The sequence below is a fragment of the Lottia gigantea genome (genome assembly GCF_000327385.1).
Source record: "Lottia gigantea unplaced genomic scaffold LOTGIsca_141, whole genome shotgun sequence".
NCBI classification, from domain to species: Eukaryota; Metazoa; Mollusca; class Gastropoda; family Lottiidae; genus Lottia; species Lottia gigantea.
The window spans coordinates 3,209-31,203 of record NW_008707634.1 but is presented as its reverse complement, the minus strand read 5'-3'; the positions used below and the strand labels follow the sequence as shown (position 1 = coordinate 31,203).

General features: G+C 32.9%; 4 protein-coding genes across 4 annotated transcripts; 2 read left to right on the top strand and 2 right to left on the bottom strand.

The window, feature by feature from the left end:
* Positions 1 to 2,408: 2,408 nt before the first annotated feature.
* On the top strand, positions 2,409 to 5,437 carry LOTGIDRAFT_207719 (hypothetical protein; the record flags this gene model as incomplete). The annotated part of the gene is made up of 6 exons (XM_009049911.1): positions 2,409 to 2,539; positions 2,804 to 2,910; positions 3,227 to 3,351; positions 3,658 to 3,841; positions 4,038 to 4,099; positions 4,586 to 5,437. The coding sequence occupies 6 exons, from the start codon at positions 2,409 to 2,411 to the stop codon at positions 4,838 to 4,840; spliced, it is 864 nt and encodes a 287-aa protein (XP_009048159.1). The 3' UTR covers positions 4,841 to 5,437.
* LOTGIDRAFT_238326 (hypothetical protein) lies at positions 5,401 to 8,395 on the bottom strand. Its single transcript, XM_009049910.1, has 7 exons — positions 8,222 to 8,395; positions 7,235 to 7,357; positions 7,198 to 7,201; positions 6,997 to 7,081; positions 6,548 to 6,680; positions 6,191 to 6,364; positions 5,401 to 5,967 (listed from the first exon to the last, which is right to left on the bottom strand). The coding sequence occupies exons 1-7, from the start codon at positions 8,334 to 8,336 to the stop codon at positions 5,846 to 5,848; spliced, it is 756 nt and encodes a 251-aa protein (XP_009048158.1). The 5' UTR covers positions 8,337 to 8,395; the 3' UTR covers positions 5,401 to 5,845.
* Positions 8,396 to 9,785: 1,390 nt separating this feature from the next.
* On the top strand, positions 9,786 to 13,055 carry LOTGIDRAFT_53959 (hypothetical protein; the record flags this gene model as incomplete). The annotated part of the gene is made up of 8 exons (XM_009049909.1): positions 9,786 to 9,860; positions 10,140 to 10,331; positions 10,576 to 10,724; positions 11,108 to 11,207; positions 11,486 to 11,663; positions 11,914 to 12,224; positions 12,571 to 12,616; positions 12,943 to 13,055. Coding segments are annotated over 8 exons (1,164 nt in total), but the record flags the coding sequence as incomplete, so codon positions are not given.
* A 3,922-nt stretch (positions 13,056 to 16,977) lies between these two features.
* LOTGIDRAFT_207718 (hypothetical protein) lies at positions 16,978 to 23,966 on the bottom strand (the record flags this gene model as incomplete). Its single annotated transcript, XM_009049908.1, has 10 exons — positions 23,953 to 23,966; positions 20,895 to 21,048; positions 20,581 to 20,700; positions 20,209 to 20,337; positions 19,663 to 19,818; positions 19,177 to 19,316; positions 18,302 to 18,425; positions 17,718 to 17,940; positions 17,327 to 17,466; positions 16,978 to 17,080 (listed from the first exon to the last, which is right to left on the bottom strand). Coding segments are annotated over exons 2-10 (1,281 nt in total), but the record flags the coding sequence as incomplete, so codon positions are not given.
* Between the last annotated feature and the right edge of the window lie 4,029 nt (positions 23,967 to 27,995).

Genomic DNA, 27,995 nt, shown 5'->3' with positions numbered 1-27,995 from the left:
TTTCTTATATTATAAATTAAAATCATTTGTCTGGTTTCCTTTCATGTTGGCACAAACCTTGAGTTGAGGATTAGACTGTCTTTACTTCCAGAGTTTTTATATTTTTACTAACATCTGACAACCTTATCCTTTTGAATTTTGAAAGTCAAGCAAGAAGCTGTGGAATGATACCTGAATTAAGCAGTAGTATTTAATTTTTTCAATTTGTAGGACTTGGTCAAGAAGTTTGATGCAAAAGTTGAGAAGAATGGCTCCTCCAACAGACTAGAAGATCTTGTATTTGGTTCATTCATTGAGAAGGGTTGTAATGCTGCAGTGTATGAGGCTAGATATGTTGATAGAGAAGAGAATGATAACAGTCAGAATATTGGTATGATTTTCATTTCACATAGAAAGCAAACTTTGAACATTCTTCTGTCTGAATTAAGGTTAAGGAAATTGTACAGACAACTTTTTTTTGTGTATCAGGGACACTGATGGCATTGATTTGCTCCAATTTTCTGGTTCATGCAATTTCACTAAAACTAAGCATTTTGCAGCATCACTATCCTTAAAGGGACAGGTGTGCCGTTTTAAAGGGTTGATTTTTTAGTCTTGAATATATGTAAATAGTCTTCAGAAGTACTAGAAATGTGCGAAAGTCGCATAATTCCTTTGAAAAAAAGAACAAACTGGGAATTTTTTTCACTTTTTCTACTTACCTGATATGTCTTTTCTATATGTCACAGATTATCTTAAATTGACGAGTCATCATTTTAACATTCAATCACAGATAATTCTGGAGTCTTATGGATTTGAAGGCTTGAATTTCAACGTTGAGCTGTGAACGCTAAATTCCTGTTTCTGAGACTAACGTATGATTGGTCAATAAAATGGTTTACCTATCCCTTTAAGGCCGTGAGATATTAATAGCAGCTTTTGTAAAAGTAATGTCATATATTGCGTGTAATTTCAAGAATCAAAGGAATGGTACCAACCAAGCTCTGCACAATCACTATAACAGCTGCTGGATCTCACTCAAAATCTTGCTTAGAACATGGCAATGAATTGTTCTCTTTCTTTCAGTTACTACTGCAGAAACTATGGAAGACACCAAACAATCAGAAGAATCAACAAATGATCTGAATATTGAGGAACCAGATGATATCTCTATCTTGTCTATGGTTGGTGATGATGATGATGATGATTATCTTATGATTAATGGAGATGGTATAGAGTTTAATTATGTAGAACGGACTAAGGATAAGGAATCTAATAAAGAAGGGCTGTATTTGATCATAGATGATGGTGGGAGTGATATTGTTGTGCTAGATGTTGATGAAGAAGATTTTGAACTACTAGGTTTGTCATTTCTTCATTGCAGAATTCCATGGATTTAAAATGTATTGGGAGTTGTGGTTACTCAGTGAGCTAGACGAGTTTTTATTTAACCCTGGATTTCACCCCGTTGGTGAACATCTGTATAACAATAAACAAAGGCCCAATGGGCTACAAGCTTTGTGCATTCAGGAACCCAAGACAGTTGGAAGATGTTGACAAAATCTTTTTCCTTGCACAATGCATTTACCAATTTTCATTAGCCCAAACCCAAAGTAAGACCTAGAACTCCATTCCATTTTTCAAAATGTATGAAAGAGCTTTCCTTGTCTATAAATAAAGGAAGCTTGGTCTACTTTGATTTCAACATTTTTTTAAATCCAGGCTTTGATTTGATTTTTGGTTGCCTTTGGAAGGTTCCAGATATCTGAAATAGAACTGAATTGAAAGTTTTTTCAATGTCTATCTTCTAGATGAAGAGAATCCCGAGATAGATAAAGCTAAAGATGAATTGGTCAACCTTGAAGGTGAAGGTCATGGTGGTGAAGTCAAAGACAAGTTTGATTTAGCAGTGAAAATGATGTTTAATTATGATGCTGAATCTAATACAGTGTCAATATCACAGGCCATGAAGCGTGAGACTATCCCTGCTAAAAGTACTACTATACAGGATTCTGATACATTGAATGTTTTAAGGTATGTGAGCTAAACAATTTGAATGGTCACGAAAAATACATCTCTTTACATATTTATTATATTATTTTATATATGAAATAAAAAAAGCAGGTAGAATTTTATTTTCCAATGGTTTTAACCTAACATTGTTTGGTGTAGTTGTCTTAACCCAGTCAAATACTGAATATTTTTTATATCAGATCTCATTGGTTGTTAAATTTCAAATTATTAAAGGGTTAACCTGACATTTTACCCAATCCCCAAAGAATCTTCTGACACCCCTGAAAGATTACTTCTGTACTGGTAGTTGAAATGATTAAAAAAAAATTCATACACACAACACTTATATATTATTCTAAATTTCTTCTAGGAGTGATGGCAATGTCTATTTACCACCGCATCCAAATATAGTAGATATGAAAGATGTATTTATTGATAGTGTACCCAAATTAGAAGATTCAACTGCTAAATATCCAGCTGCTTTACCAAAAAGGTTACATGATGATGGACTTGGAAGAAATATGACTATGTTTCTGGTAATGAAGAGGTAAAGATTCACTCATCTGTGCTTGTTGTCATTACATAAAAACTATTTAATAGGATCAATGGAAGGCTCCCCATTTTGATTTACTACCAAAGAATTGATGAACGCTATCAAATAGTTGAGAATTGTTAGTAAAGAAACTTGGAAATTATCCATGCGATAGTCTAGATTCTAAATCAAGATAGTAATTTATAAATGGTGCTATCCTAGAGACATTTTTACAATGTTAAGCTACAAGGAACTGCCTTACAGAGCCCTCAACTAAAGCTGTTTAACACAGTTACTAGAGGGAATAGAACACTTGTCTTTTCATTCTATAGCTCATAGAGATATCAAGAGTAACAATATATTGATAGATACTGATACTTCAGATGGTTTGTACAAATTTCTTTTTTTGATATTTTTTGTCTGGTTTGAAATCTAACAAGCTTTCTTCCACAATTGTGGGATAGTAATCATCAAATCAGAGCAATATGATACTATCTCATGACGTGTACAAGAAATGCAACCTACATGACACACTTTGATTGGTTATGAATAAGGTCATTTGAACAGGTAGAAAAATAATTAAATTACAATGGAGACGAAAAATAAATGAGACTAGATTGTAAATTAATTTGTGCTAGATTGTACCCACAAGGATGTTCATTCCCATCACAGAAAGTTACGTCTCGATGATATTAATTCCAGGTAAGCCTCGTCTTGTGATTAGTGATTTCGGATGTTGTTTAGCTGACAATGAGAATGGATTGAAGATTCCGTATGTTTCATCTGATCAAACTAAAGGTGGTAATCCATCTTTAATGGCTCCTGAGGTAAGTGTAATACCCCTTTTACACTTTGTCTTGATAGAGGAAGTGTGTGTGTGGTCTGCTGATAAAAAAAATGCCATTTACACCAGCATACTGAGTGCTCTACATTGAACAGAAGTCAGTGTCCCTCACCTGGGAAAGTGAAAGTGAGTACATGTGCCAAAGATGTGGAAGTCTAATCCAAAAACTTCTGTCAATTGTCAAACATAATAGCCTTATGTTTTGGACCAAACTTAAATAATCAAAAATTTTCAAATTCAAATACCTAAGCCATACAGTCAGCTTTACAATAAAATTCTTTTATTTCAGATAGTTAATGCTGTTCCAAGTGTGTATGGAAGGTCAATATTAGATTATTCTAAAAGTGATCTGTGGGCTGCTGGTAGTTTAGCTTATGAGATTTTTGGTGAAGAGAATCCATTTTATGGTAAAAATCATGGTAGATCATTAAACAGTGGAACATACAGTATATCAGACTTGCCACCTCTTCCAGGTAATAACAGTATAACTTCTAGTTGATGTCTGTGAAATCATGAGATGAAATGTAGGATGTAAAACTCCATTCATTTCTCTTAAGCTCTCAATTCAATAAATAGATTTTTATGTAATTTTTTGGTAAATGACATAATTGTCATGTGAAAAGATTGATTCTTTGAAGACTGAGACAGATTTCTTATTCCTTGTTTCAGATTCTGTTCCAGGAATTGTTCAAGATTTAGTTTACAACATGTTGGAGATAGATCCAAGAAAGGTTTGTGTAATACTATATTTTATGAAATTATAAGCTTACTTGGATATTCCAAGATTTAATTTGAATCTAATTATAACCTGTAATGATTTAATCTAATAGATTGGTAGTGATATTTAACTGGATTCAATTCAGAATGAAACATTTTATTAGCAATGTATCACATCTAAATTTAGTTTTGGTCGATAATCCAGTGTTTCACATTTCTTAAAAATTCGGTAGCAATGTTCCAGAAATAAACTTTGAAATATACAATTTGATTTGATTCACAGGTTGTCATGATAAATTTTAATTTTGGCTAATCAGAAGAAATATTGAATTGAAAAAAGGACCATTTTTATGCGATGCGATACTGCTTAATTTGAACTTTGATATTTAGTTGATAATAAGATTCTGCGTCGAAAATGTTTTATCATGAAGCAGTTGTAGAAGTTGTGCAAGACCTTGTATTCAATCTAGTTGTGGATTTTTTTGTTATCTTTCTTACAGAGGCTAACCGCATCAACAGCAGCTACTGTTCTTCAGATATATTTATGGAATAATGAATATTTTCAATTTAATAAAGAAACAAAGAAGAGTGACTATAAACTGTTTATATTAATGCTAACATTAGAAGTTATATCAAAGAAGCTATACAACACCGGTGAGAATCTTGAAACTGATTTAAAGTTGTCCTTGTTAAAGAGAATGACGGAGAAAGATTTAAATAATTGTGTCAATTTTTATGTTAAAAATATTAAGTGATAGATGATCATTAGTGATTTTTTTTGCTTTTGATAATATGCATTTGTTAACTAACAGATAATAGTGCTTTCAGTTAATATCTTTGTTGATGTAAAACTTTGCTTTCAATAAACTATTTAGTTGTAGCTACCATGTTGTTTCTAAGGAATTTGATTACTGCATAGGAAACTATATATGATTCTATCATAATAACACACACAAACAAAGTTCACAACCAATTAAATCAATTCGAAATTTTAAAAAGGCTATAATATATACCTAAGCCTTCAAATCACATTTAAAGCCAGTTAAAATATTTTAGCCTTTTGAAAAATTTGACTTAAGTTGAGGTGGAGATTAAAAATGGTTGTGGACTGTTTGGTTGTGTTATTTCCGTATAAGAATCATATATACCTTTGTATGTTCTTTACTAGCCTAAACTGTGAACTATTCATTTCTGCATTGGTTCATTGTAAGGATTAAAGAGAAATTCGACGTTCAACATATGAAAGATAATGATTTTGAACTTCAAAATCATTTATAAGATGACATTGCATAATTCTGAAAATTGAAGAAAGAGAAAGGGTTCGCGTATTTTATTTAGAAAATGGCTTTCTCATCCAATGGTATAATTAATCCTACAACATTATTTAAAATACAACATTCAATCCTAAGAATATAATAGTTTTTCAATAAAAATCTGCACTGACTAGTATTGTTTGCTGTCTCAGTTTTGTTCTCACTACATCAAAGCTCTTTTGATCCATAGACTTGATTCTAAACATTATAAAACAAACATCAGATGAGGATTAATAACAGAATACAGATAAACATTTTGTATTTGGTTATTGTAATACACTTAACACTGAATGGATATCAAATCGACTGATCATTTTAGTAAAAAATTCTGTTATTTGTTTAAGAGTCCTACTAAAATGTAAGTTTACATGACATTCCCTTTCACTTACATGAACAAAAATGGCACTCTAAAAGATTAAATTACATAGTATTTACACATAAACAACATTATGCTTTTCTAGCATTGATAATTTGTACAAAGTCAGGTTTTAATGAAGCCCCACCAACTAAGAAACCATCAACATCAGGTTTAGTACCTAATTCTTTACAATTTCCAGCACTAACAGATCCTAAAATACACAAATACCAAGATATTTTAACATTAAGGAAGACAAATAAAAGAATGCCTTTGAAGGAAGACATGCCATGTTTTTTTTTTATATAATCACAACAATTTCATAAAAATACTGCAGGAGTAATCTTGTTTTTTTTTGACAAATATAAGGTGAATGAAAGCAGGATTATTTAAATATCTAACGTAACCTCATTTGTAAAGAACATAATTATACCTACCCCCATAAATGATTCTAGTTTTTTGAGCAACCTCAGCAGAAACATTATCAGCCAACCACTTTCTTAAACTGGCATGTACTTCTTGAGCTTGTTCTGGAGAAGCTACTTTACCAGTACCAATAGCCCATACTGGTTCATAGGCTAATACCACTTTACTCCAATCACTGATATTAGCTGAAATGTATTTGTATAATATATATTATGTTACATTATGTATTTTGCTTAATGCACTTAATGCTCAGAACTCATGTAATGAAATTGTATGAAGGGAGAATGATAATAGAAGAAATGTGCTTCAGACAATAGAGCAGTACCCCTCATAAGCCTGGCATTATTTAAGTGTAAACAAGATAATACCTGCAAATGCTGAAGTTTGTCGAAATACTACTTCATTTGTTTGGTTGGATTCTCTCTCTTCAAGTTTCTCTCCAATACAAGCAATGACCCCTAATCCTTCTTCCAACACATACTTCGTTTTTTGACCAATTAACTGTAAGAGAGAAAGATCATAGTAGATGAAAAAAGATTAACCTTCCATTTGAGACCATATGACTTGACCTTGAAAGATTACACAGATTAATGTATCGTACACATGTACCAATAATTCACTAAAGAAAGCTAATGAGTTGAAAATTTACTACGATTATTACATCATGAAAGTTTACCATTCAGTATGGTGTCAAGAAATTCACTATTCTTGTTGCTCTAAAAATGTACTTAAATTCATTAGCTTTTGGATGACAACACCTCAAATGCATACTGTACTTTGAATCTGCAAGACACAACTGTCAATAGAAAATTAATACCTCATCACATTCACCAAAAACATGTCTTCTTTCAGAATGGCCTAAGATGATCCATGTAGCACCTACATCTTTAGCCATAGCAGCACTGAAATATTAAATAACATGTAACATATCCACAATTATAACATATCAAGTTTAGTACTCTTTGAGTTATATCAAATATCAATTCAGAAAAATTCTGAGGTTTTTGTGAACTTAAACCTGACTCAAATCAAATTTTATCCCGAACAGAACATACCTATTTCACCAGTGAACGCTCCTTTGGCTACTTTATAACAATTTTGTGCTGAAGTGGCAACATTATTATTCAGTTTACCTCTAACATAGTCTAGATATATGGCTGGTGGTGAAACAACAACCTCTGAAATAAAAATACTATAATGAAAAGAATGGGCTACTTTTATATTACTCCAGAGAAAACTATCAAATATTAAGCTATGCTAGGTCTACAAAAAGCCATACTTCTGCGGTGGCAGCTGACAGTGCTGGATTGTGTACAATGTGAATAAAGGTAAAAATTTCTATTTTTATATATAAACAAGAATCAGGTTGACCGCTTGACTGAAACATCTGTCTCTATTCCAGCCTCTGATAGCTATTTAGACAGATGTCAGCTGGTATGGAGACAGGAAAATAGGCCCTGTTAAATGGGGACATTCCGCATTTCCACAGGTGCAGGGTGTTTAAACCTATTTGTAATACCTCGGGTCTGCAAATCACAGGTATATTTGGAAAGATGAATATTTTTGTATTTCAGTCATTTTCTCCCTGCACCTTTTATGTCATGTCTTCAATAACATCAAATTTTTTTTTTGGCAAAACTGATTTAGCATCGGCTATTTAAAACTGCATGCACAGCATAAAGTTCAAAGGTCATGTGATACTAACAAAACGAAAGCTATGGTGATGCCCAACACTAATTTACAATCATCTTAAAGGTAATTCAATACACATCTTTGGAGGTGTGGAAAATCCCCATTTAACCAAATTAAAAGGGTCTTTTTCTTCTGACTCTAACTCCAGTTTACAACTGTCAAAATATCCATCAGAGGCTGGGATGTCACCACAATTACTGGAAACAGAACTAGGTCTTCTACACTGCAACAGGGATTACTGGCAGTGACTGGTGACTGCACATATACACGACGCCGGCATTGGCCATAAATAGGCATCAATAAAAGGCAGTACCATAGCATAAACATACTTCACAAACAAAGCATTTTACCTGTGTTTTCATCTAAAGGACCATCATTAAGAAATTTTATAATGCCATCGACGCTCTGTTTGTCTCCATTAAGTTTCCAATTTCCACCGACGAAAAATTTTCGCTGATTAGCCATTCTTTGAAGATTTAGTTTCTGATGATAATGACTTATGAAGTAGTGTCCTTGAGACTGTTCAAAGATATCAATCAAAGGTGAAGGTCTTATTTTTAAATGGGTACGTATTTTATTGGCAAGAATACCACATTAAAAGAACATATTTTCTATCAGTAACCTTTGTCATTTTTAGCATTTCTCATTTATTTCTGGTGTATAGTTTGATAAAATTCTGCCAAATATTCAAACATTGGAAAACCCATAGAGTACACATTTGTATTGATTTTTGTATGGGTACGCTATGATCAATTCAGAGCTGTAAAGTTGGAATTTCGATTTTTTTTTCTGAAACATGACATTCAATGATTTTCAAACCTGTTATTTCTATATACAATTATCATTATTTTTTTTATCAACTCGGGTACTCTAATTATTAAACTTAATTTATATATATCATCAGTATACGAATATTGGTTTCGTACATGGCGGGAGTTTACATTACGTAAGTCCGATCTAAGTAATTAATCTCTGCCCGAATGCTGAAATTGATCTCTGTGCCTTTCAGCACTTGATAAGATTAAAATTCCAAAAGTTGGGATAGTGTAATTGTTTCCTGACACAGTCAATAGAATTGACTGTCAAAGACATTTGTGCACTGTGTGTGCTGTTACAACTGTGATCAGTAGTCATATATCGCATTAGGTCTAGTAGACTAATTATTATTATTATTACTCCTTCTGTGTGTACTGCATTCACAAGTTACTAATTACTGCAATTAATGAAGCCTGTACAGTATTAATATGTTGTCAAGGTCAACTGGCTATGCTTTTACACACCATTGCCTCACTGCTATATGATGTCTAGTCCGAGACATCTGGCTCGATTTCAGTCTGATACTTACTTTGACAGTTGTCGGCTGGAGTAGCGTTCTAGGCGTACAATCAAGTCGTTACATTGGAGTCGAGGTTTAAGATGAAGGTTGTAATAGCTCGATATTGTGAAGATGGCTCATAAATGACAATCTTTATTTTAGAGAAGCTTTGAAGATTTAAGTTCACCATGTCACAACAAAGCAGAGCTAGAAAAAGAGAAATGATTTCAAATATTGATCAACAAGACTGCCAATCTTCATCTGCCCAGACATTGTCAGCAAAATTGAGAAAGAAAATGGTCAACAGTGAAATTAATACAGAAACCTCTTCTAAAATCAAATTAAAACAGAAAGAAATATCTTCAAAATTAAAAGTTTCAAAAAAGAAATCAAACAAATATAATGACTTGTCAATTTCCAAACATTTAAATAGTGATGATGAAAATGACTCTCTGAAACTTTCGAACAAAATAAACTTTCTGGATAAATTTGAAACCAAGACAGAAAACAAGTGTACTTTTGAAAAGACAGACTTCAGTTGTAACTTTGATAAAAGACATTCTGAATATCACTTCAGACCTTCTATTTCAACAAATTTTGAAAAAAGTTTAAATTTATTCCATTTATTATACAAGACAACTTGTGGTATTCATGTTCAACCAAAATTTAAAAAGGTAGGCTATGGAGAATATGTTTCCAATTTTTGGTTTTGCATTATGTGTATTGTAGAGAACACAACTTTTCTGCACCAAACATAACACACTATGTTTCAGTGGCATAAACAAAAATATTGGAAATTTTTGTAGTCAAAAATACTCTTATTTGTTGCCCATTTCAAAGCATTGCTTTAAGAAGCACTTTTGTATATTCTATGTAGAGATTTAGGAAGATATCTATTCTGCCAAGACTGAAGATTAACAAACCATTCATAAAACAGAAATTCTTTTTTGTAGAGTTTTACCCAGCCATTGATAAAAGAAATATCAGAGTTTGGTTTATTTCGATGTGCTACACCATTTGATAGAAGAACAACAGCATTGGAATGGCACCCCACACATCAGAACACATTAGCTATGGGATCCAAGGGTGGTGATATTATATTATGGAATTCTTCTACAGTTGATAAAGATCCTTTTATACATGGGGTAGGTAACACCATCTCAGATGCTAAATGTTTGGAAGAGGGAGTTGATACTTTAAATGGCTGCAGTTGACAAAGGATGAATTTTATCAGCTAATGAAACACCTTAACAAAAAAAAGTGATGACCTTTTCACCATATTGCCATTAAAAATACCTAACCAATCGTTTGTCTTGAAAGTTGTTAAAATCATTAATTGTGTGATATATATATATATATCTAATATTTTGGTTTATTTATCTTTTGTAGGATGGCCCAGGAGGGTCTATACAAGCTATCAAGTTTTGGCCCTGGGATCATAACAGAGTATTAACTGCTTCAATCAATGGTACTGTTACACTACATGATTTTGAAGGACGTCAAACTCAAGTTTTATCTGATACCATGAACTGTATGGAGTAAGTTAGTGTTCTTATGTAAATTGTTTTTAGTTATGAATATTAAATAAAAGATTGAATATAACCCTCTAGAGCTATGATTTAAAAAAAATGGACATTTATCTATACAATATGAATATCATCCACTGCTCTTATTTCGTTAAGTTACAGAACACAATTTTACAGTTTACTACTCTTGAGTTTCACTTGAAAAAACTCAGGATTGCTATACAGTTAATTATTAAATTGATTTCTGAGCCTAAATGTCTCTAAAGGATTAATTTCACATTTCTATGTTAATAACTAAGCTAAAATTCACTCGATAAGTGAGATTTCAAGCCAGTCTGAAATCTTTCACTACTCATTCATCTTGCATATATCAACCTATATGTTCTTCTCTATAGTTTTTGGTACTGTTCAGTAGATGTTAGTCAAGACAATAAAATGGTTATTACTGGAGATAATGTGGGAAAAGTTTTAACTTTAACAGACCAGGGAGAGAAGGTGAATGCTATAAAACATGTACCAATTAGTCTGGTTGTCTTATGGTAAAAAAAAATTGTATCATGATTGATGACATCCAAAAATCAAAGCAATTCTTCCAAGAAAGATTTCTTTAACATCACTATTATGTCTTAGTTTTAGTAGAATTGCTAGAACCATAGACTGAAATTGGAATGGTGGAAAAATATGATTTCAATGTCCCACATACACATCAAATAAAAAGTTAATAAATAACTCTTTACATCCCTATAATCTTAAGACCGATTATTCTATTGTAGATCTCAAATCTCAAATTACACAAACAGAAAGTAACTCATGTTGAATTCTCACCAAGAGAAAGTTGGTTATTATGTACAGCATCTGTAGATCATACTGTTAAACTATGGGATATCAGGATGATCAAAGATATTAAAAGTTCAGTCAATGTATTACAGCATGCTAAGGGAGTCAATTCAGGTAAGTAGCTTTAGTTCTCTGATTATTGATTCCCAAAAGGGGCCATTTAAACTCATGCACTGTGATGCATTGAAACCCTGCAGTGCAAAAGTACAATACAACTTGTAGACAACTCTTTGGTATGCAAAGTTATCAAATCAGATTTATAATCCTTGTATTATTTGAGATAATCATTGTAACAAACAACAAGGTAAATTTCTAAATTGTTTTCATTATGCAGGTCTAATAAAACTTTCTCATTATTTTTCAGCATATTTCAGTTCCACAGATGGATGTAGACTACTGACAACAGATCAACACAGTGAGATTAAGATATTCTCAGCTCCTGACTGGAGATTAGATAAAACTATTGTTCATCCTCATCGATTCTTTCAACATATTACACCTATTAAAGCTACATGGCATCCATTACAAGATCTGATAGTAGTAGGTCGTTATCCTGACCCATCACTAATGAAAGTCAGCAGTGCTTATGAGCGTCGAGCTATAGATATTATAGACAGTGATACTGGTGGTATTATTTGTAAACTCTATGATCCTAGTGCTCCAGGAATTGTTTCGGTAATATATTTTTGTATTAAAATACTATGGTGTAAAATTAAAAATAACAATTGAATTAGAACAATAAATTGACAATAACATTTTGATTTTTTTGGTCCCTGTGACATTTTAATGATATAATATTTAACCAATCAAAGCGAGTCATTTAGAACCTGTTATAACAATGATGAATTGTTGGAAAGCTCTACTTTGGATTTTCATCAAATCATCATCTTTTATCAAGAAGCAGGTTTTACATGACACACCTTTATTGGTTAAAATAGTGAAATTAGAATGGGAGTGTGGTAGAAAACATGTAAGATTACAATAATATATCTAGCTAAATAAGATAATATTTTTTTTTCAGTTAAATAAATTCAATCATAGTGGTGATGCTTTAGCTTCTGGAATGGGTAAGTTGGATACAAAAAATATTCTAAAAGCTATCATGTACTGCTTCGCTAGAGACGCTGATCACAATACCTATTTTAGTGAGGCTCTATTTCCAAACAGATTTTGGACATGGGACACCAGGGCATTGAGCTAAAAGCTTTCAGATTGACCTTAGGATCAATCTTGTCCACCAGCAGGGTCATCACTCTATTGGGATGCCACCTTGACACAACTAATCGGCAAATGGGAGCCATGATTGAATTTGGATAGTTGGTGAAATATAGAGCAGCTTTTGAATCTTGCAGCTTTTGACTTTGTAATATTATCTGATTGCTGTCTATTGTAGGTGTAAATATATTGTTATGGAATAGAAAACATTTGATAGCCCGAAAACAGGAAGAATTAAGTAGTAAGATGATATCTAGTGGTATTACTCCTAATAGAAATCAACCTCATAGTGATAATAATAATAATATCAGACTCAAAAAGACTGAAAAAAAAACAAAATCAGAGAATAAAACAGCAAAGTCAAAACTTGTGAAAAAAACTAAAATAATAGAAAAGAAAAGGAAATGATCTGTTAAAAAGAATTTTTATAGTAAAATCTTAAAAATGGTTTGTACTGGTTTTATTCATTCTCAATATTTCGGTCTAAATTGTTGCTACAAAACTGGTATGATAGTTGGTTTTCAGTCAGGGACATAGACTGGTTGAGAAATGGGAGGTTCAATTTTAAATTTAGTGGGACCATGATGACAACTTCTTTTTCTGCGATAGCAATATATATCCAGTCCCTCTCTTAAATGCGGCCAACTGCATAACCTACAAGGCAAATCATTATCTATTCTACTAGTGTGGGTTTAAAGCCTTTTCACAGCACAATGAAGAGTTATAAGGTTTACACAAAAACAGTCTGATCAAAAAAAAACATCTACAATTTAAAATTCATATAAATTCTAAAATGTAAATCTTTCATTCTTTCAAATCATATAGAAATAGAGGAACTGAATCAAGTTTTTTCATAATATTTATTAAACAAGTTAGATAATATTATATGTCCAACCTTTAGGTGAGGATGGCTTTAAATAATGACTTTTATAAATATTATTACAATAAGCAACAAGTTCCAGATTCTATTTATCATTATAAATTAAGGTTGTGTGCTGTGGGTTAATCACATTTCAATACAGTACAGTGTTATTAGTTTATTTAACACACTTAATTCAACAGTAAGCAATATCACATTTTTTCATTGATAACAACATTACTAGGTGAAGCATAAGGAATAGATATTTCTTGTTCCAGTTTAATTCTTCTTGGTAAGGCTGGTGAAGAAGTTTTGTCTCCAGTTGATTCATAAGACTGGATGTTCCCGGTTGCAAGATTTTGTAGTCTCTCTCCTTCAGTACTCTTTCTGATACCATAGCCAAAATATATTATAAACCCTGATAGAATATAGACAAGGGTTAGATTACACAAGTTTTCTTAATAAATACGTATGACTAAACACAATGTGATGGCAAGAAACATGGTTTGAAAACAAAAATATAATATAATATTGTACACTCTGATTAAAATACCAATCAAGATGCTTTGCTTTGTGTTATTTCTGCAGGTTATTACTTTTTAACTTCTTATCATTGATCTGACATAATTCAGCTTTAAAACATGTTGCAGAGCAGCAACAAAAAGACAGCAATTTTATGCTGATTAATCAAAAACTTTGTAAAGAAATAATATATGTAGACAGTAGAGTTCAATGGTTTTATAATAAATATCTCAGAATCACCTGCAGTAAGAAATATGTCATTTAACAGAGCTTTAGGTGCATCACAACTTTGTGAGATCATCGAAGACAAGTATTTTGATTCACTTACAGAAAAAACTGCAAACGCAACATCCAAAGTTGCATTATCAGATGGAATATTGCACACAAATAACGAAACAATAAATAACAATTAATACTTTTTTCAAAATACTGCAACAAAACTCCATTATCCTGATAACTCAAAATAGAATTCTTAATGAAATATATTGTACACTTGGTTGTAAATGTAATAGTTTGAGCTTGAGGCACTTAATGTCAGCTTCAGTATTTCATTTGGCAAGGTGGTATAACCATAAAACTACAACCCTCTTTATTTCGATTTGATTTGAAACACTATTTATCTTTTGATTTATTTTTCACAAGTTGAGTTGTCTCAGAGAAGGCTGTTTCTGATTCTAAGCTATCTAAGCTTTCACTACTGTCTATGGAATGTGTTTTTGGTAAGCCGAAGGTAGGAGAGGTGGTGCTGGATTTATAATCTGTATGATGGATAGAGTAGCCAAAATATATAGAAAAACCTGATAAAAAAAATAGAAAGCAAGGGTTAGGGACTGTTCTTCTTGCATTGCCTGGTGATTTCCTCAATCTCATTTTGAGCACTATTCTTTTGTATAAATCATATTAAAAGCATATTTTCAAAGATAAGAAATCCTTAACAGATAAAATCTCATTTGTCATTTTATAGAATTAATACATATATGCTTGAAATTGGAGAGCCCTTTTATGATATTGAATAATAATTTCTAAAGTAAGCTTTTGCACTAATGTCTAGCAAGGGAAGGGTATGTGTACTAGAAGTGACTAGATACTGAAACTATCACCTACCTATAACCATCCAAACACCAAACCTGATCCAAGTTGAGGATGATAATTTTAACATTAGATATATATTAACAAATATACTCAATGTCGGTAATAATGGCAAAGCTGGAACCTGCAAAACAATATAAGCAAACTTTCAATGTCGAACTTCTTAACTATTTTAATAATAATTGGAATTTTGAATTTTTTTTTTAAAACACTTAACAATTTTAGCTAACTTTTAGCTCATGATTCTGGTTGTCAGTATAATGCTTACTTAAAACTGATTATAGCTGGTTATTGATGTTGTTTAGTACTTATTAATTTAGGTGGTTGTTAGTATAAAACTTACTTTAAAACTGAGTTTAGGTGGTGATGGTGGTTATTAGTGTAAAACTTACTTTAAAACTGAGTTTAGGTGATGATGGTGGTTATTAGTATAAAACTTACTTTGAAACTGAGTTTAGGTGGTGATGGTGGTTGTTAGTATAAAACTCACTTCAAAACTGAGTTAAGCTGATGATGGTAGTTGTTGTTTAGTGCTTAACTTAAACCTGAGTTTAGCTGGTGATAGTGGTTGTTAGTATAGAACGTACTCTAAAACTGAGGTTAGCTAGTGATGGTGGTTGTTAGTATATAACTCACTTTAAAACTGAGTTCAGATGGTGATGGTCTTCGTTGGTATAGAACTTACTTTTAAACTGAGTTAAGCTGGTAATGGTGGTTGTTAGTATAGAACTTACTTAAAACTGAGTTTACCTGGTGATGGTGGTTGTTAGTATAGAACTTACTGGTAATTGTTGTTGTTTAGTACTTACCTTGATAACTGAATATAGCTGGTGATTGCAGCTGTTAATTACTTTCCTTAAACAGTTAAGTTTGTGATTGTTATTGTGGGTAAAGTACTTACTTTAAAACTGAGTTTAGCTGGTGATTGTGGTTGTTTGTATATAACAATAGTACATAATACAATGATTAGTCCTGGTATTAATGTTAGTAATATAGCCCACCATGACTTTTCTTCTAAATAATCCACAGTAAATATTATAAGAGCACAGAAACATGTTATAGCTATACCTGGAAATACAAATGTTAATGATTGGATTCCCAAGATAATTCCTTTTTTTATATAATCAGTTGGTTTCTTTTGCATTTGTATAATTTTGTTCACATATGTATTCCTTTTTTGGTTAATCTTGATGCTAAAAGTAATTTATCGATCTCAATTTTAGTTATATATTAAAGCCTGTAAATGCTATTTGATACGTTAACCAAACTTTTAGAAGAGAGAGAAAATATACATTTTGCAAAATGAATTTTAATGATACTTACATAATATTGCTATACTAGCTGTAGCTATTTTTTGAGTTAATGCTGTTGGTGTTATGGATGGTGATATGAATAGTTGACGAGATGAGAAAAGAGAGTTATCATCCTTTATTGTGGATTCTACAGTTTGACCTGGTTGATGTTCATCTGTTCTATACCTACATTGATTATTTAAAAATTCAAATATTTTTCTTAGATTTGTCTTGAGTTCTTAGATTTCAAGTCTCAACAAAATACGTGCGATAGAAATGTTGTTTTTGCAATTGTTTTATGTCTCTGATTATTGTCTCAATTTCATTCTATTCTCATGGTAACTGTTTTGTATCTGTGTACTAATTTTCCCTTATTCATTGATGATTTTATTTTGCTGAAATTTACAAAAAATTACATCAAGCACAATCAATTAGTCTTCGGATGCCATACCTTAATACTAATACACATATAGCTACCAATGTATAAGCCAACAGAGTACCAATAGACATCATATCCACTAATTCTTTTAAATTAAACATCATAGCCATAAAACCTACAACAAAAGAATACTCATACTCAATATCTCACTTGGATGGTATCCTTTTTTCACTAATAAATGAAGGTTGTGCGCATCATATGATGCTATTATACGATTAGAGATTGAAAAAAAGGCACCTTTAGCAACGGTACAATGATTATCCATATCTAGACGCCCATAGTTTTTACTTATATAATATTAATAAGATCGTCACTTTAATATGTAAGAATAATCTCCCAAAGAAAACGCTCCGCTCCATACCTGAGAAAATACCTGTTATTATAGTTGCTAATAACGGTGTTTTAAATCTTTCATTGACATTAGCTAATACTTTAAACAACACACCATCCGTGGCCATAGCATACAATATTCTTGGTAATGGAAACATAGCACCTAGTAAACTAAAAAAAAAAAATTAATGCTGTTTATTAATCAAACAATTTTACATTCTCATTTTACGTTTTCATCTTATTTTAGGTCATATAGTTCAGTTTGTTCACCAAAAGCTCTCTTGCTTAAAAATGAATTGCAGTGTCTAAATTTGTGGACAATGGTTTCAGAATCTACAGATGCGAGTTTCATGAACTTCCATGATATCAGCCATTTTTTATGAGGTCCTTTCCACGTACTTTCCTTTACTACTGTAACCTACCTAGTGGATAATCCACACAGTGCTCCAACAGATATGATGTACTTGGCAACACCCCATCCTTCTCTATCAAACACAAATGGCAATGGTGCATTTGGATCCAATAAGTAATAGGGACACATTAAAGTCAAAACAGCTGATAATGAACAATACGCTAATGATATAATGATTAAAGATGTGATAATAGCCAGTGGTATGTTTCTTTGTGGATTTTTGGCTTCTTCACCTACAATATATAGTAAAATAATCCAATCCTCATAGTAAATTAAAAGTTCATTTACCTGCAAAAAGTCAAATCAATACCCACGGTAAACAGCTAAATGACAAACAATGCTAAATTGTAGACAGATTGACCATGTAGTTGCATTCCAATAACCGTTGTCCAAATGAGGAGTGAAAGGGAAAGAATTTGTAACGATTACGTTAAAAATAATGGGTTAAATCATTGTTTATCTTATTGCTGACATTATTTTCAATCTCAAGATTTGTTTTGTAATAATATCCCATACTTTTACAGAATTTGATTTGAAAAGGGGGTTATGGCAGTTAATAAAATATTTCAATTATGAATACTATAAAAATCGTACCTGTAGTGGCAACACAATCAAAACCAACAAAGGCATAAAAACAAGTGGCAGCTCCTGACATCATTCCAGAGAAACCAAATGGAAAGAAACCACCTGTCCCCACATCTTCATCTGACACTTCTACCTTAAAAGATATGTTGTGTTACTTTTTACTTTTAGAACTTTAGAAAATTATCTGTATCGGGGATACTAATGGCATCAATGTGCACCATTCCAATTTTCCGTCAGGCGTCAAATACTTAGTTTCCGTGGAATTGCAGGAAACCGAAGTGTCTGGTTGAAAATTGGAATGGTGCAAATTGATGTTATCAGGTGTCCCCGATATAATTTACATACAATTCCTATACGCTTACATGAAATGAACGCCACCCATGTCCATCCGTCCACAATTGATTGTAAACACTCTAGAAGGCACAATTCCTGTCGGATTTTGAAGAAACTGGGTAATATCATTCAGTATCACCTCAGAGAGTTTAAAAGAAGTGTATGACTGAAGGTTGAATATTTCATACTGGCGATTGTTGCTGTACTGCTAAATATTTTTATTCAAAATAAAAGCTGCCAGTGGGCGTATATTACCTTTCCTGGCAAGCTATCTTTTGAGACAATTTACAATCCCATTAAGATTCCTCTCCAATTTTACTTTAAATGGATCAATGGGCTAATGATAGATTTTAAGTGCAGCTTAAAAAAACGTAATTGGAGTATATGATTGGAATTTTATTGTTAGTTTATCCTTGCGATAATAACATAGATTTATTATGAGGTGACAGTCATTTTATTTACTAACATCCTTTCATGTTAGAGACTGGAAATGTTCATTGGCTAATGAATTGATCCAACCATAATTGTATACCATAAAGCACAAAACCAACCTGTTTTGGATCAACTTGCCAATTTTTTATATCTACTTTAAACATTCCACAGATAACAACGTATAATACCACAAGAATATTTACTCCAGTAAATACATTGTTGAATTTAGCTGATTCTCGAACACCAACTGCCAGCAATACTGGAAAACAGTTTAATTAATTGTAAAGAGGTTTTTAAAAATGTAAATTATGTGTATCGGGGATACTAATAGTACTCGTCAATTGAACACCATTCCAATGTTTCGTCAAACGCCCTTTATTTTTGCAATGAAATAAAAAGTTAAATTAATATTTGAAAACCTCTTAGCAATCCATCAAAATATCAGATGCATCTTCAGTAAGCAATATCTTCGAGAAAATATAAAATTCTTGTTCAAAAACACAGTTTTATAGATGAATTTAACGTGATGATTTAAAGTCGTGCCTAGTCCCTGTATAAATATATCATAATTATTGACTGTCGTAAAAAGTCCGCTGATTACTTACCCGTAAGGAGTAGGGTTATTCCGAATGAAAAGAAATCCGGATAAGACGACAGACCAGTCAAATTCATAGGCATTGTGGAATTAAAGAAATTTTGTATGTCATTGTTAATCAGAGAATCAAAATAGGAACTCCATGCCCTAGCTACACTGGCTGTACCTGAAATAAAAGAGGAATATAATGCATTATTCAGTACAAATACACCACTTCTTCAGACTATCGATTAAAAGGAAATTAATCTCAGAAATTCGATTTTTTAGCTATGCTTATCCGTAATATTGTTTAAAGCTAACCGTCCAAATTTGAGCTTTCAAATCCATGTGTGTCCAGAATTATCCGAGTTTGAAAGTTAAAATAACGACTCGTCTTTCTTGAGACTCCGCCGTACAGAAGAAAAGATACATAGACATAGAAAGTGAAATTTCTATTTCGTGCTACATCTAGAGATTAAACAATTTTAGTGCAGTTCCAGTACTTCTGAAGTCTATTTACATTTACACTATTTCCCTCTTGTAAATGTATAACAATTACAGGTATCTCTAAACTCACCTATGGCGTATTCTAAAATCATATTCCACCCAATGATAAAAGCCATTAGCTCCCCAACTGTCACATAACTGTAAACATAAGCCGAGCCTGCTTTAGGTACACGAGCAGCAAATTCAGCATAACAGACACCTAAATAAAGATTTACAGTATTCTTTTGAAGATGTCTTATAAAGTATACGTGCACGTTGAACTCGTGGTTTAATACCCGCAGCATTGTATCCGAATATGGGTCAAAGAATTCGTGGAGCTGCATACACTAACATAATAATGCACAATATCTAAATATAAATCCTTTATCAGACACTTGTGAAACATAAATCAAGACCAACACCTATTTTTGTAGGATCTTACAAATAGTAATTATCTATCTACCTGCCAATACAGAAGCAACAGCAGCTACAAGAAATGACACAAACACCGATGGTCCTGATGTTTGCCGTGCAACTTGTCCAGCAACAACATAGATACCAGCGCCTAATGTACTACCAACACCTGGAATTATTAACACTAGTTTGTGATATAAGAGCTGCGCTTGAGACACCTTTTTCAGAGAACGCGTATGTTCACACACTGATGTTTAACATACGAGAAAAAAAAGGTATCCATTCCTTTCATCTATTTCATGAATCGAACGCATATGAAAAATGACTTTTTGATCATGTGAGAAACGAACATAAACTACATACCTAGGGCTGTTAAATCGAATAATCCCAAGACACGAGCTAATCCGGACATTTCCATAATTTCCATATCTGGAACTTTTTTGGTGCGCACCAACATGTGAAGGAACCGCATGCAACCATTTGAAGACCCGCCATCACTGGATGTACTCATTTTGATCTGTAATTAATGAGTTTAATTACCATATACAATAATTTACTTTTTTATACTCCCACATTAAAACGTGGTCGTATATTGTCGTCGCCCCTGTTCGTCCATTGATCCGTCCGTCCACAATTGGTTTGTGAACGCAATATAGATTACAGTTTTTATCTGATTTTATGANATTGGTGTGATCATTTATATTGATGAGATCTTGGACAAGATCGAATTTGTAATCTTTCGATGANAGTTTTTGAGTTATTGCCCTTGACTTAATTTGTTTGTGAACAGAATAGAGACTACATTTTTCCTCCGATTTAAATTAAATTTGGTGTGATCATTTATAATGATGAGACCTTAGTCAAGTGAATTTGAATTTTTCGATCAACGGAATTTGAGTTATTGCCCTTGACTTAGTTAAAACGCATCAAAATTTTTTGCTCATTGTACTTGCATGGCGAGATGACCAAGTAGTTTCAAGACATATAAAAGGGTGGTAAGACCTGATATCTTTTGGGACACGAAATAGTATTCGCCGCCATTTGTTAGTAAAAGGAAGTAGAGACATGTCATGATATGTGGAATAGAGATTTGTTAAAGCTTTACATTAATCATCTTCCATTAGTCCACTATAGAGACACCGAATTCTTAAATGAATATTTAAAACGTTATTCTGACATTAACTTTTATTGAGATGGGATTTAAAATCTGCATTTTGGAACTTTCTAAATTCCTGCTATACATGGAACTATCGCTTATAATTTTGGTCAAGGTCCAGATTATTATGGAATGGAAATATTAGTAACACCCAATGCAAGATCAGCTTATATTTTGTAATATATTTATTTCGTCCAATAAAATACTCGAGCCAAGGGAAATGATTGTGCTATTTATTATAATTCCCGTGGAATGAATCCGGATATTTCTAGAATGCTTTGATAGTTAAAGGAATCGAAACTAGTGAGAAGTACATTATATGACAATCACTCAGTTACGGATTACACCATGTAACAGGAATTTTAACATATTGTTTATTGAACATACGACGAAAATGTCGGTTTTTTTAAAAAAAAAACAAGATATCCGATCAAAATGTATTCAAAAATACCTTGACCATCTTATCCATACTAAAGTTTTGAATTTGTTGAAACATGTGATTTACCTGTATACAGTTATTAGGCTCTTTCAATATATACAAATCCTAACAATATGTATAATGTAAATGTACAACAAGGTCATTTATAAAGTGTCATTGTAGTCATGTATATAAAATAATATATAGATATATAATAAGATAAGAGGTTTAATAAATAGGTCAAATATCTCACAGTTTTTATTAATATGAACTAACTGATATTTACACATGACTTCGATAGCCTAAAGTTGCTTTCTCTCGACATATCCAGCCTGTTACATCCTGCATGAAGTTGGTAGTCATGCGAAATTCTAACAACAAACAGGGGAGTACAACATATGGGAGCTCTTCAGACATGATTTTCATTGATTTTGTATTTCGTTTAAAATCATAGAACTGTAAACAGATCTTTGAATATATGGAGGATTCAATGAGGCTATTAACCGTATCATATCAGTGATCGTAAAATGGAATGTGACATTTCTTTCTCCTATCTTTGAGAGAGTAAAAAAAAACCTCTTATGATGATTTACGCTATAAAACTCTGGATGTAGAAATCTTTTTGTATTTCTCTTAAATATGGACATACTGAACACCATTGACTTGTGTTACCTAAAGTATAGTTAGTTGTACACCGTGTGTTGCGAATACATATAGAGATATGATACAGGATATATGTAACATTACTTTATATTTACCTATATATTGTATTAGAATATCCACTCAATACACTTACTATTATTGATTAGAAAAGTGTAATTACAGTTAGCTGTTTGCATTCATCCATGTAATATAGTAACTGTAATAACACCAATAAATTTGTAAAAGAAATAACCTTGTATTTTTATAGTTATATCCGGCTTGGTGGATATGACAAAGAGTTTTAAAGGCAGTGTGACATCATATGCGGAAAATATTTTCATAGGGAATCTTATATACTAAATACTGTTATATCCCTGTAACTTATTTATTATAAATATTAAAAGATAGCTTGCCAGGCAAAGTAATGTACGCCCACTGGTAGCTTTGATTTTGAATAAAGAATATTTGGCATTACAGTAACAATTATCAGTATTAAATATTCAACCTTCAATCTTACAATTCTTTTGAAATTTTTAGGGGCATACTGAATAATATAACCAAGTTTCGTCAAAATCAGTCAAAAATTGAGCCTTCTAGAGAGTTTGCAGGCTAAAACTTTTGTTTTTAAGAACAAGGGTAATAACTAAATATTTTTTGATTCTTCTGATTTTCAATAGGGTTCATCCGTGGGTGATTACAAACACTCACACCAAGTTTACAAGCTAAAATTGGACGAGTTTTCAAGAACAAGAGCAATAACTCATACTAATCATTTTTCGATTTATTTTTTTAATTTTCAATAGCAAACACTCACACCAAGTTTCATCAAAATCTAATGTGGACGTATAAAATGAAGTTGAAGTTTGAAGTTTTTGAATATCTCTTTGTCGTTCTATGCATTTAGCACTATTTTAACAGTGGAAAAATTTTCCCATAATTGTTGTGATCGTATTAGGCTTATGATGTAGGCGTTGAAAATCACGCCGTCGATATTCTGCAAACACACGAACACATTGTGCCACAAAAAAGAAAACAATCCTAAATATTAGTCGGTATATCAGATATTTAAATAACTCGATATAGTTCCTGAGGGTAGATATTCCGATCAAGAGTTTGTCTCAAAAGTTACCACGGGTTTTTGTCTGCTCAAAACCCGCATTAGACTATTTTCAATAATCTGTTTATATTATTAGTAATAAACCCACCTTTCTCCTGTATTATCCCGATTTGTTATTTTAGGCAAGTTAGATAGTGAAGAAACTCATGTGATTGAAAACTGATATGTCATCGAAGATAACCGGTCATGTCTAAGTCAGTGATTTCTCTTGTCTGGGATGTTGAGGTCAAAAAGTGTCAAAAAGTCTTCAAACATGCACAATACCTATTGTCAGATATAAAATTATTATCATCGACCGTTGCAAAAAATTCATTTGCAAAACATTTCGTCAAAAATTGTCATTTCATAATAGCAAAAAGATTTTTTTTTTCTCTTTTGTCTTATCTTATAACATTCAGTCTAATTATAATTAGACCTAATTTTAATTTAGCCACTATAGTTAGGGTCTAACAACTGCCCTCTTAAACCAATAACCTCTTAACCTTCCATTAAAAAGGTATGATCAAAAATCGTACCTCTAGGGTCAAAATTGGCCGAGTTATGGCCATTTTAAGTTTGGGGTAGGGTCGGCAACCAGCGTATGCAGTTTAGTTGCACTTGTCGGGGTAAGACCAAAACTTTGACAGACTGCCATTTGAACACTATCAGAGATGTAAAGCTGCAATTAAGGTCTAAGTTGTTCTGTTTGAAATTTCTACCTTCTACCTTGCAACCTCAGCCTGCCACAGCACTTTAAGTTTTCGATCTGTTAGCATAAACCCAGGGTATGTTAAACTTTCATTAGCGACAAAAATGGTACCTTTAGGTTCAAAATTGGCTGAGTTATAGCCATCTTAAGTTTGGGGTAGGGTCGGCAACCATAGTGTCTTGTTGCACTGGTCGGGGTTAAGACCAAAACTTTGACAGACTACAGCTCAAAGACAATCAGAGATGGAAAGTTTCAATTTGCACTGAAGGTACACCCCTATTGGAAGTTGTTATGTTTCAAATTTCAAGTCCCTATCGTGAAAACTCTGCCTGTTACAGCACTTTGAGTTTCAGATTTTTTCCCAAACCAAAATGTAAGCAAATTTCCCTCTTGAAAATTCGGGTGGAACTTCAAAGTCGATTTTCCCGAAAGATTTCAAAATATCCGAATTTCTGTTTTCGACTGAAATAGATAGAAGACATGTTAAACTTTCGTTTGCAGCAAGAATTATATCTCTAGCGTCAAAATTATCGAAGTTATGGCCATTTTAGTGAGAGGGTGGGGGTCGGCAGTCCGCCTATAGAGTCTCGTTGCACTGGTTGGGGTGAAGACCAAAACTTTAACAGGCTGCCGTTCGAAAACTATCAGGGCTGAAATTTGCACTGAAGGTACACACCTATTGGAAGTTGTTGTGTTCCAAATCTCAGCTTCCTATCTTGAAAACTCTGCCAGTTACGGCACATTTGGTCTCAAACTTTTTCCCCAAACCAAAAAATATGCGATTTTCCTCTTGAAAATTCGAGTGAAACTTCAAAGTCGATTTTCTCAAAAGTTTTCCAAAATTCCAAATTTCTGCTTTCGGCTCAAATAGATAGAGGGCATGATAAACTCTCATTTGCAACAAAAATCATTGCTCTAGCGTCAAAATTGGAGGAGTTGTGGCCATTTTAGTTCAGGGGTGGGGTCGGCAGTCTGCCTATTGTGTCTTTCTGCACTGCATTTCAATGGGGTGAAGGCCAAAACTTTGACAGGCTCTCGTTCGAAGGCTATCAGAGCTGGAAAGTTGTAATTTGCACTGAAGATACTACCTTGTTGTTATGTTTCAAATTTCAAGTCCCTATCGTCCCTATCGTTTGAGATTTTTTCCCAAACCAAAATGTAAATGTCGCGAATCTAGGAAATTGAAGGATAAGGCAGAACCACTTTTTACTGGTTACTTGCCCACTCTCTTCGAAGTAAAACTCTGAATCCGCTCTACTAACAGGTATCTAGTTATTTCCTGGGTAGAACCCAAAATAACTATTGATGGCAGAAAGTCATACCCATTTTATTGATTAAAATCCTTCAATTGTAAGAATGGATAAAACAGATTCTATTTCTAGCGAAGTGGCTAATAAAAGAGGTTCTGGAAGTCGCCGTACATTGTCAGATGTTCTTTTCGATAGTGTGCAAAGGGAACAAATCAGTGAACATGAAAGTCCTGAATTTACCCTATCACTATCAGAAACAAAACAGACAGATACCAGACCTAAAGAAACCAGAGATCCACTGTTACACAGACTGGAGTTTACTCCTGGTCCCCCACCGTTATTTGAGAATAACATGGATCCAGTTTAGAACCAAAGGGAAGATGCACATCATAATGTGTATGGTAGACAGCAGCTGTATAGAAAACCTATACTTGCAGCGAGTAAATATGATGCCACTACGCCGTTAATGGATTACAAAGCTCATTTTAAAACCTGTATAAGAATAAATAAATGGACAAAGGTAGAACAAGGTCTCCATTTAGCAGGAAGTATAATGGGTTTAGCCCAACAAGTTCTTTGTTCACTCGCACCTGAACATCGCTATGATTATGAATCATTAATGGTTGAGTTGGAAAGACGAAAACTAAAAAACCGATGAAAAAAACATGACGAAAAATTGACTGAGTTAGGACAATCAATTAAAAGAATGGTTGTTTTGGGATACCCTACAGCCGAACAGAATTTACAAGATGTTTTGGCAAAAGACGCATTCCTAGATTCACTAAAAGATGATATGGACATGGTCTGGAAAATTCAACAGACAAGACCTTCTAATATAGAAGAGGCTGTTCATATGGCAGTAGAGTTAGAATCCTTCAGAGTTTCTAATGAATCGAAGCGTCCAAAACAGAAATATTCTCGGTCTGTAACAGAACCAAAACAAGAAAGTGCAATTGATAAAAGTCTAGCTGATCAAATTATGACTCAGATAACGCAATTAACTGAAGGAATGACATTCTCGAAAAACAGAAGAAACGAACAGATATTATCTGTGAAAATTGTAAGAAGAAAAGACACTCTAGTAAGCATTGTTGGTTCAAGAAATCCAACGATGAAGCATTTACAATGAGAAATAAAAGTAACAGGAAAAAGAGAAGAATTAATAAGTTCTTAAGAGCTCAAAGTGAAGCAGGTCTACACATGCTAGCTCAAATAGCGAACGTACAGACATATTGTTTGGTAGATACAGGAGCTACCATGACCCTTGTGTCAACAGCTGTATTTGTACAGATAAGCAAACAACCCTATTTGAAAATGGTTGGTTACTACATAAGCCTTGCTGATGGAAAAAGAATGATTACAAAGGGAGCCACAGAACCTACATTTTTTATTGGTGATATGGTTTATAAACAGCCAGTCATCGTTGCCGATATAGGATCACATTGTATACTTGGATTAGATTTTCTTGAGAAACATGGTTGTAAGATTGACCTTACAAACAGAGAAATGGAGTTATCCGAAAAGACATTAAGCCTTCAATTTGTAGTTGGTTCATCAGTGAAAAGAATAATAGCTGCTAAGAGTACAATGATTCCTGCTGGTCATGAAAAGATAGTACCTGGTAGAATCCATGAGTCGGTTAAGAACGATTTGAACGGACAAACCGTCATGATAGAGCAACATCCAAATCTCGTTCTTTAGCCATGGTTTCAGAACAGGACATTCCGGATCATGAATGTCTCTACAAACCCACTTACAATTTTTAAGCAAACAACCAGTGGACAATTGGATTTAGTTGATGTGCCCAATAAGCAACAGCTTTCGAGTAAAAAGTTTGATGATTTTCCCAATCACCTCAAAATTTTTTTTTAATCATCAGCTAAAAACCTGACAAAAATCCAAAAGCTTAAACTTAAAAACTTTTTAATTCAGTTTCTCAAAATATATTTGCAAGGAGTGATTTAGATCTTGGCAAGACCAAAGATGTCACTCACAAGATAAAAACTGGTCCTGCTAATCCTATCTAGCAGAGAGCCAGACGGATTCCTTTTCACCAGAAAGTAGAAGTGGGTGAAGCTTTAAAGAAAATGCTTGAACAGAATGTTATATAAGAATCTACAAGTCCTTGGGCTAGTCCTATAGTTCTTGTTAAGAAGAAAGATGGTACTACCAGATTTTGTGTAGACTACAGAA

Bases quoted from the DNA above. Each gene is read 5' to 3' on its own strand.
- LOTGIDRAFT_238326 (XM_009049910.1), bottom strand. From the start codon at position 8,336: ATGGCTAATCAGCGAAAATTTTTCGTCGGTGGAAATTGGAAACTTAAT. The intron at 6,365-6,547 runs GTATTATCTTGT...AATACATTTCAG, and splicing joins ACAAACTTCAGCATTTGCAG to CTAATATCAGTGATTGGAGT. The intron at 5,968-6,190 runs GTAGGTATAATT...TGTGTATTTTAG, and splicing joins AACTAGAATCATTTATGGGG to GATCTGTTAGTGCTGGAAAT.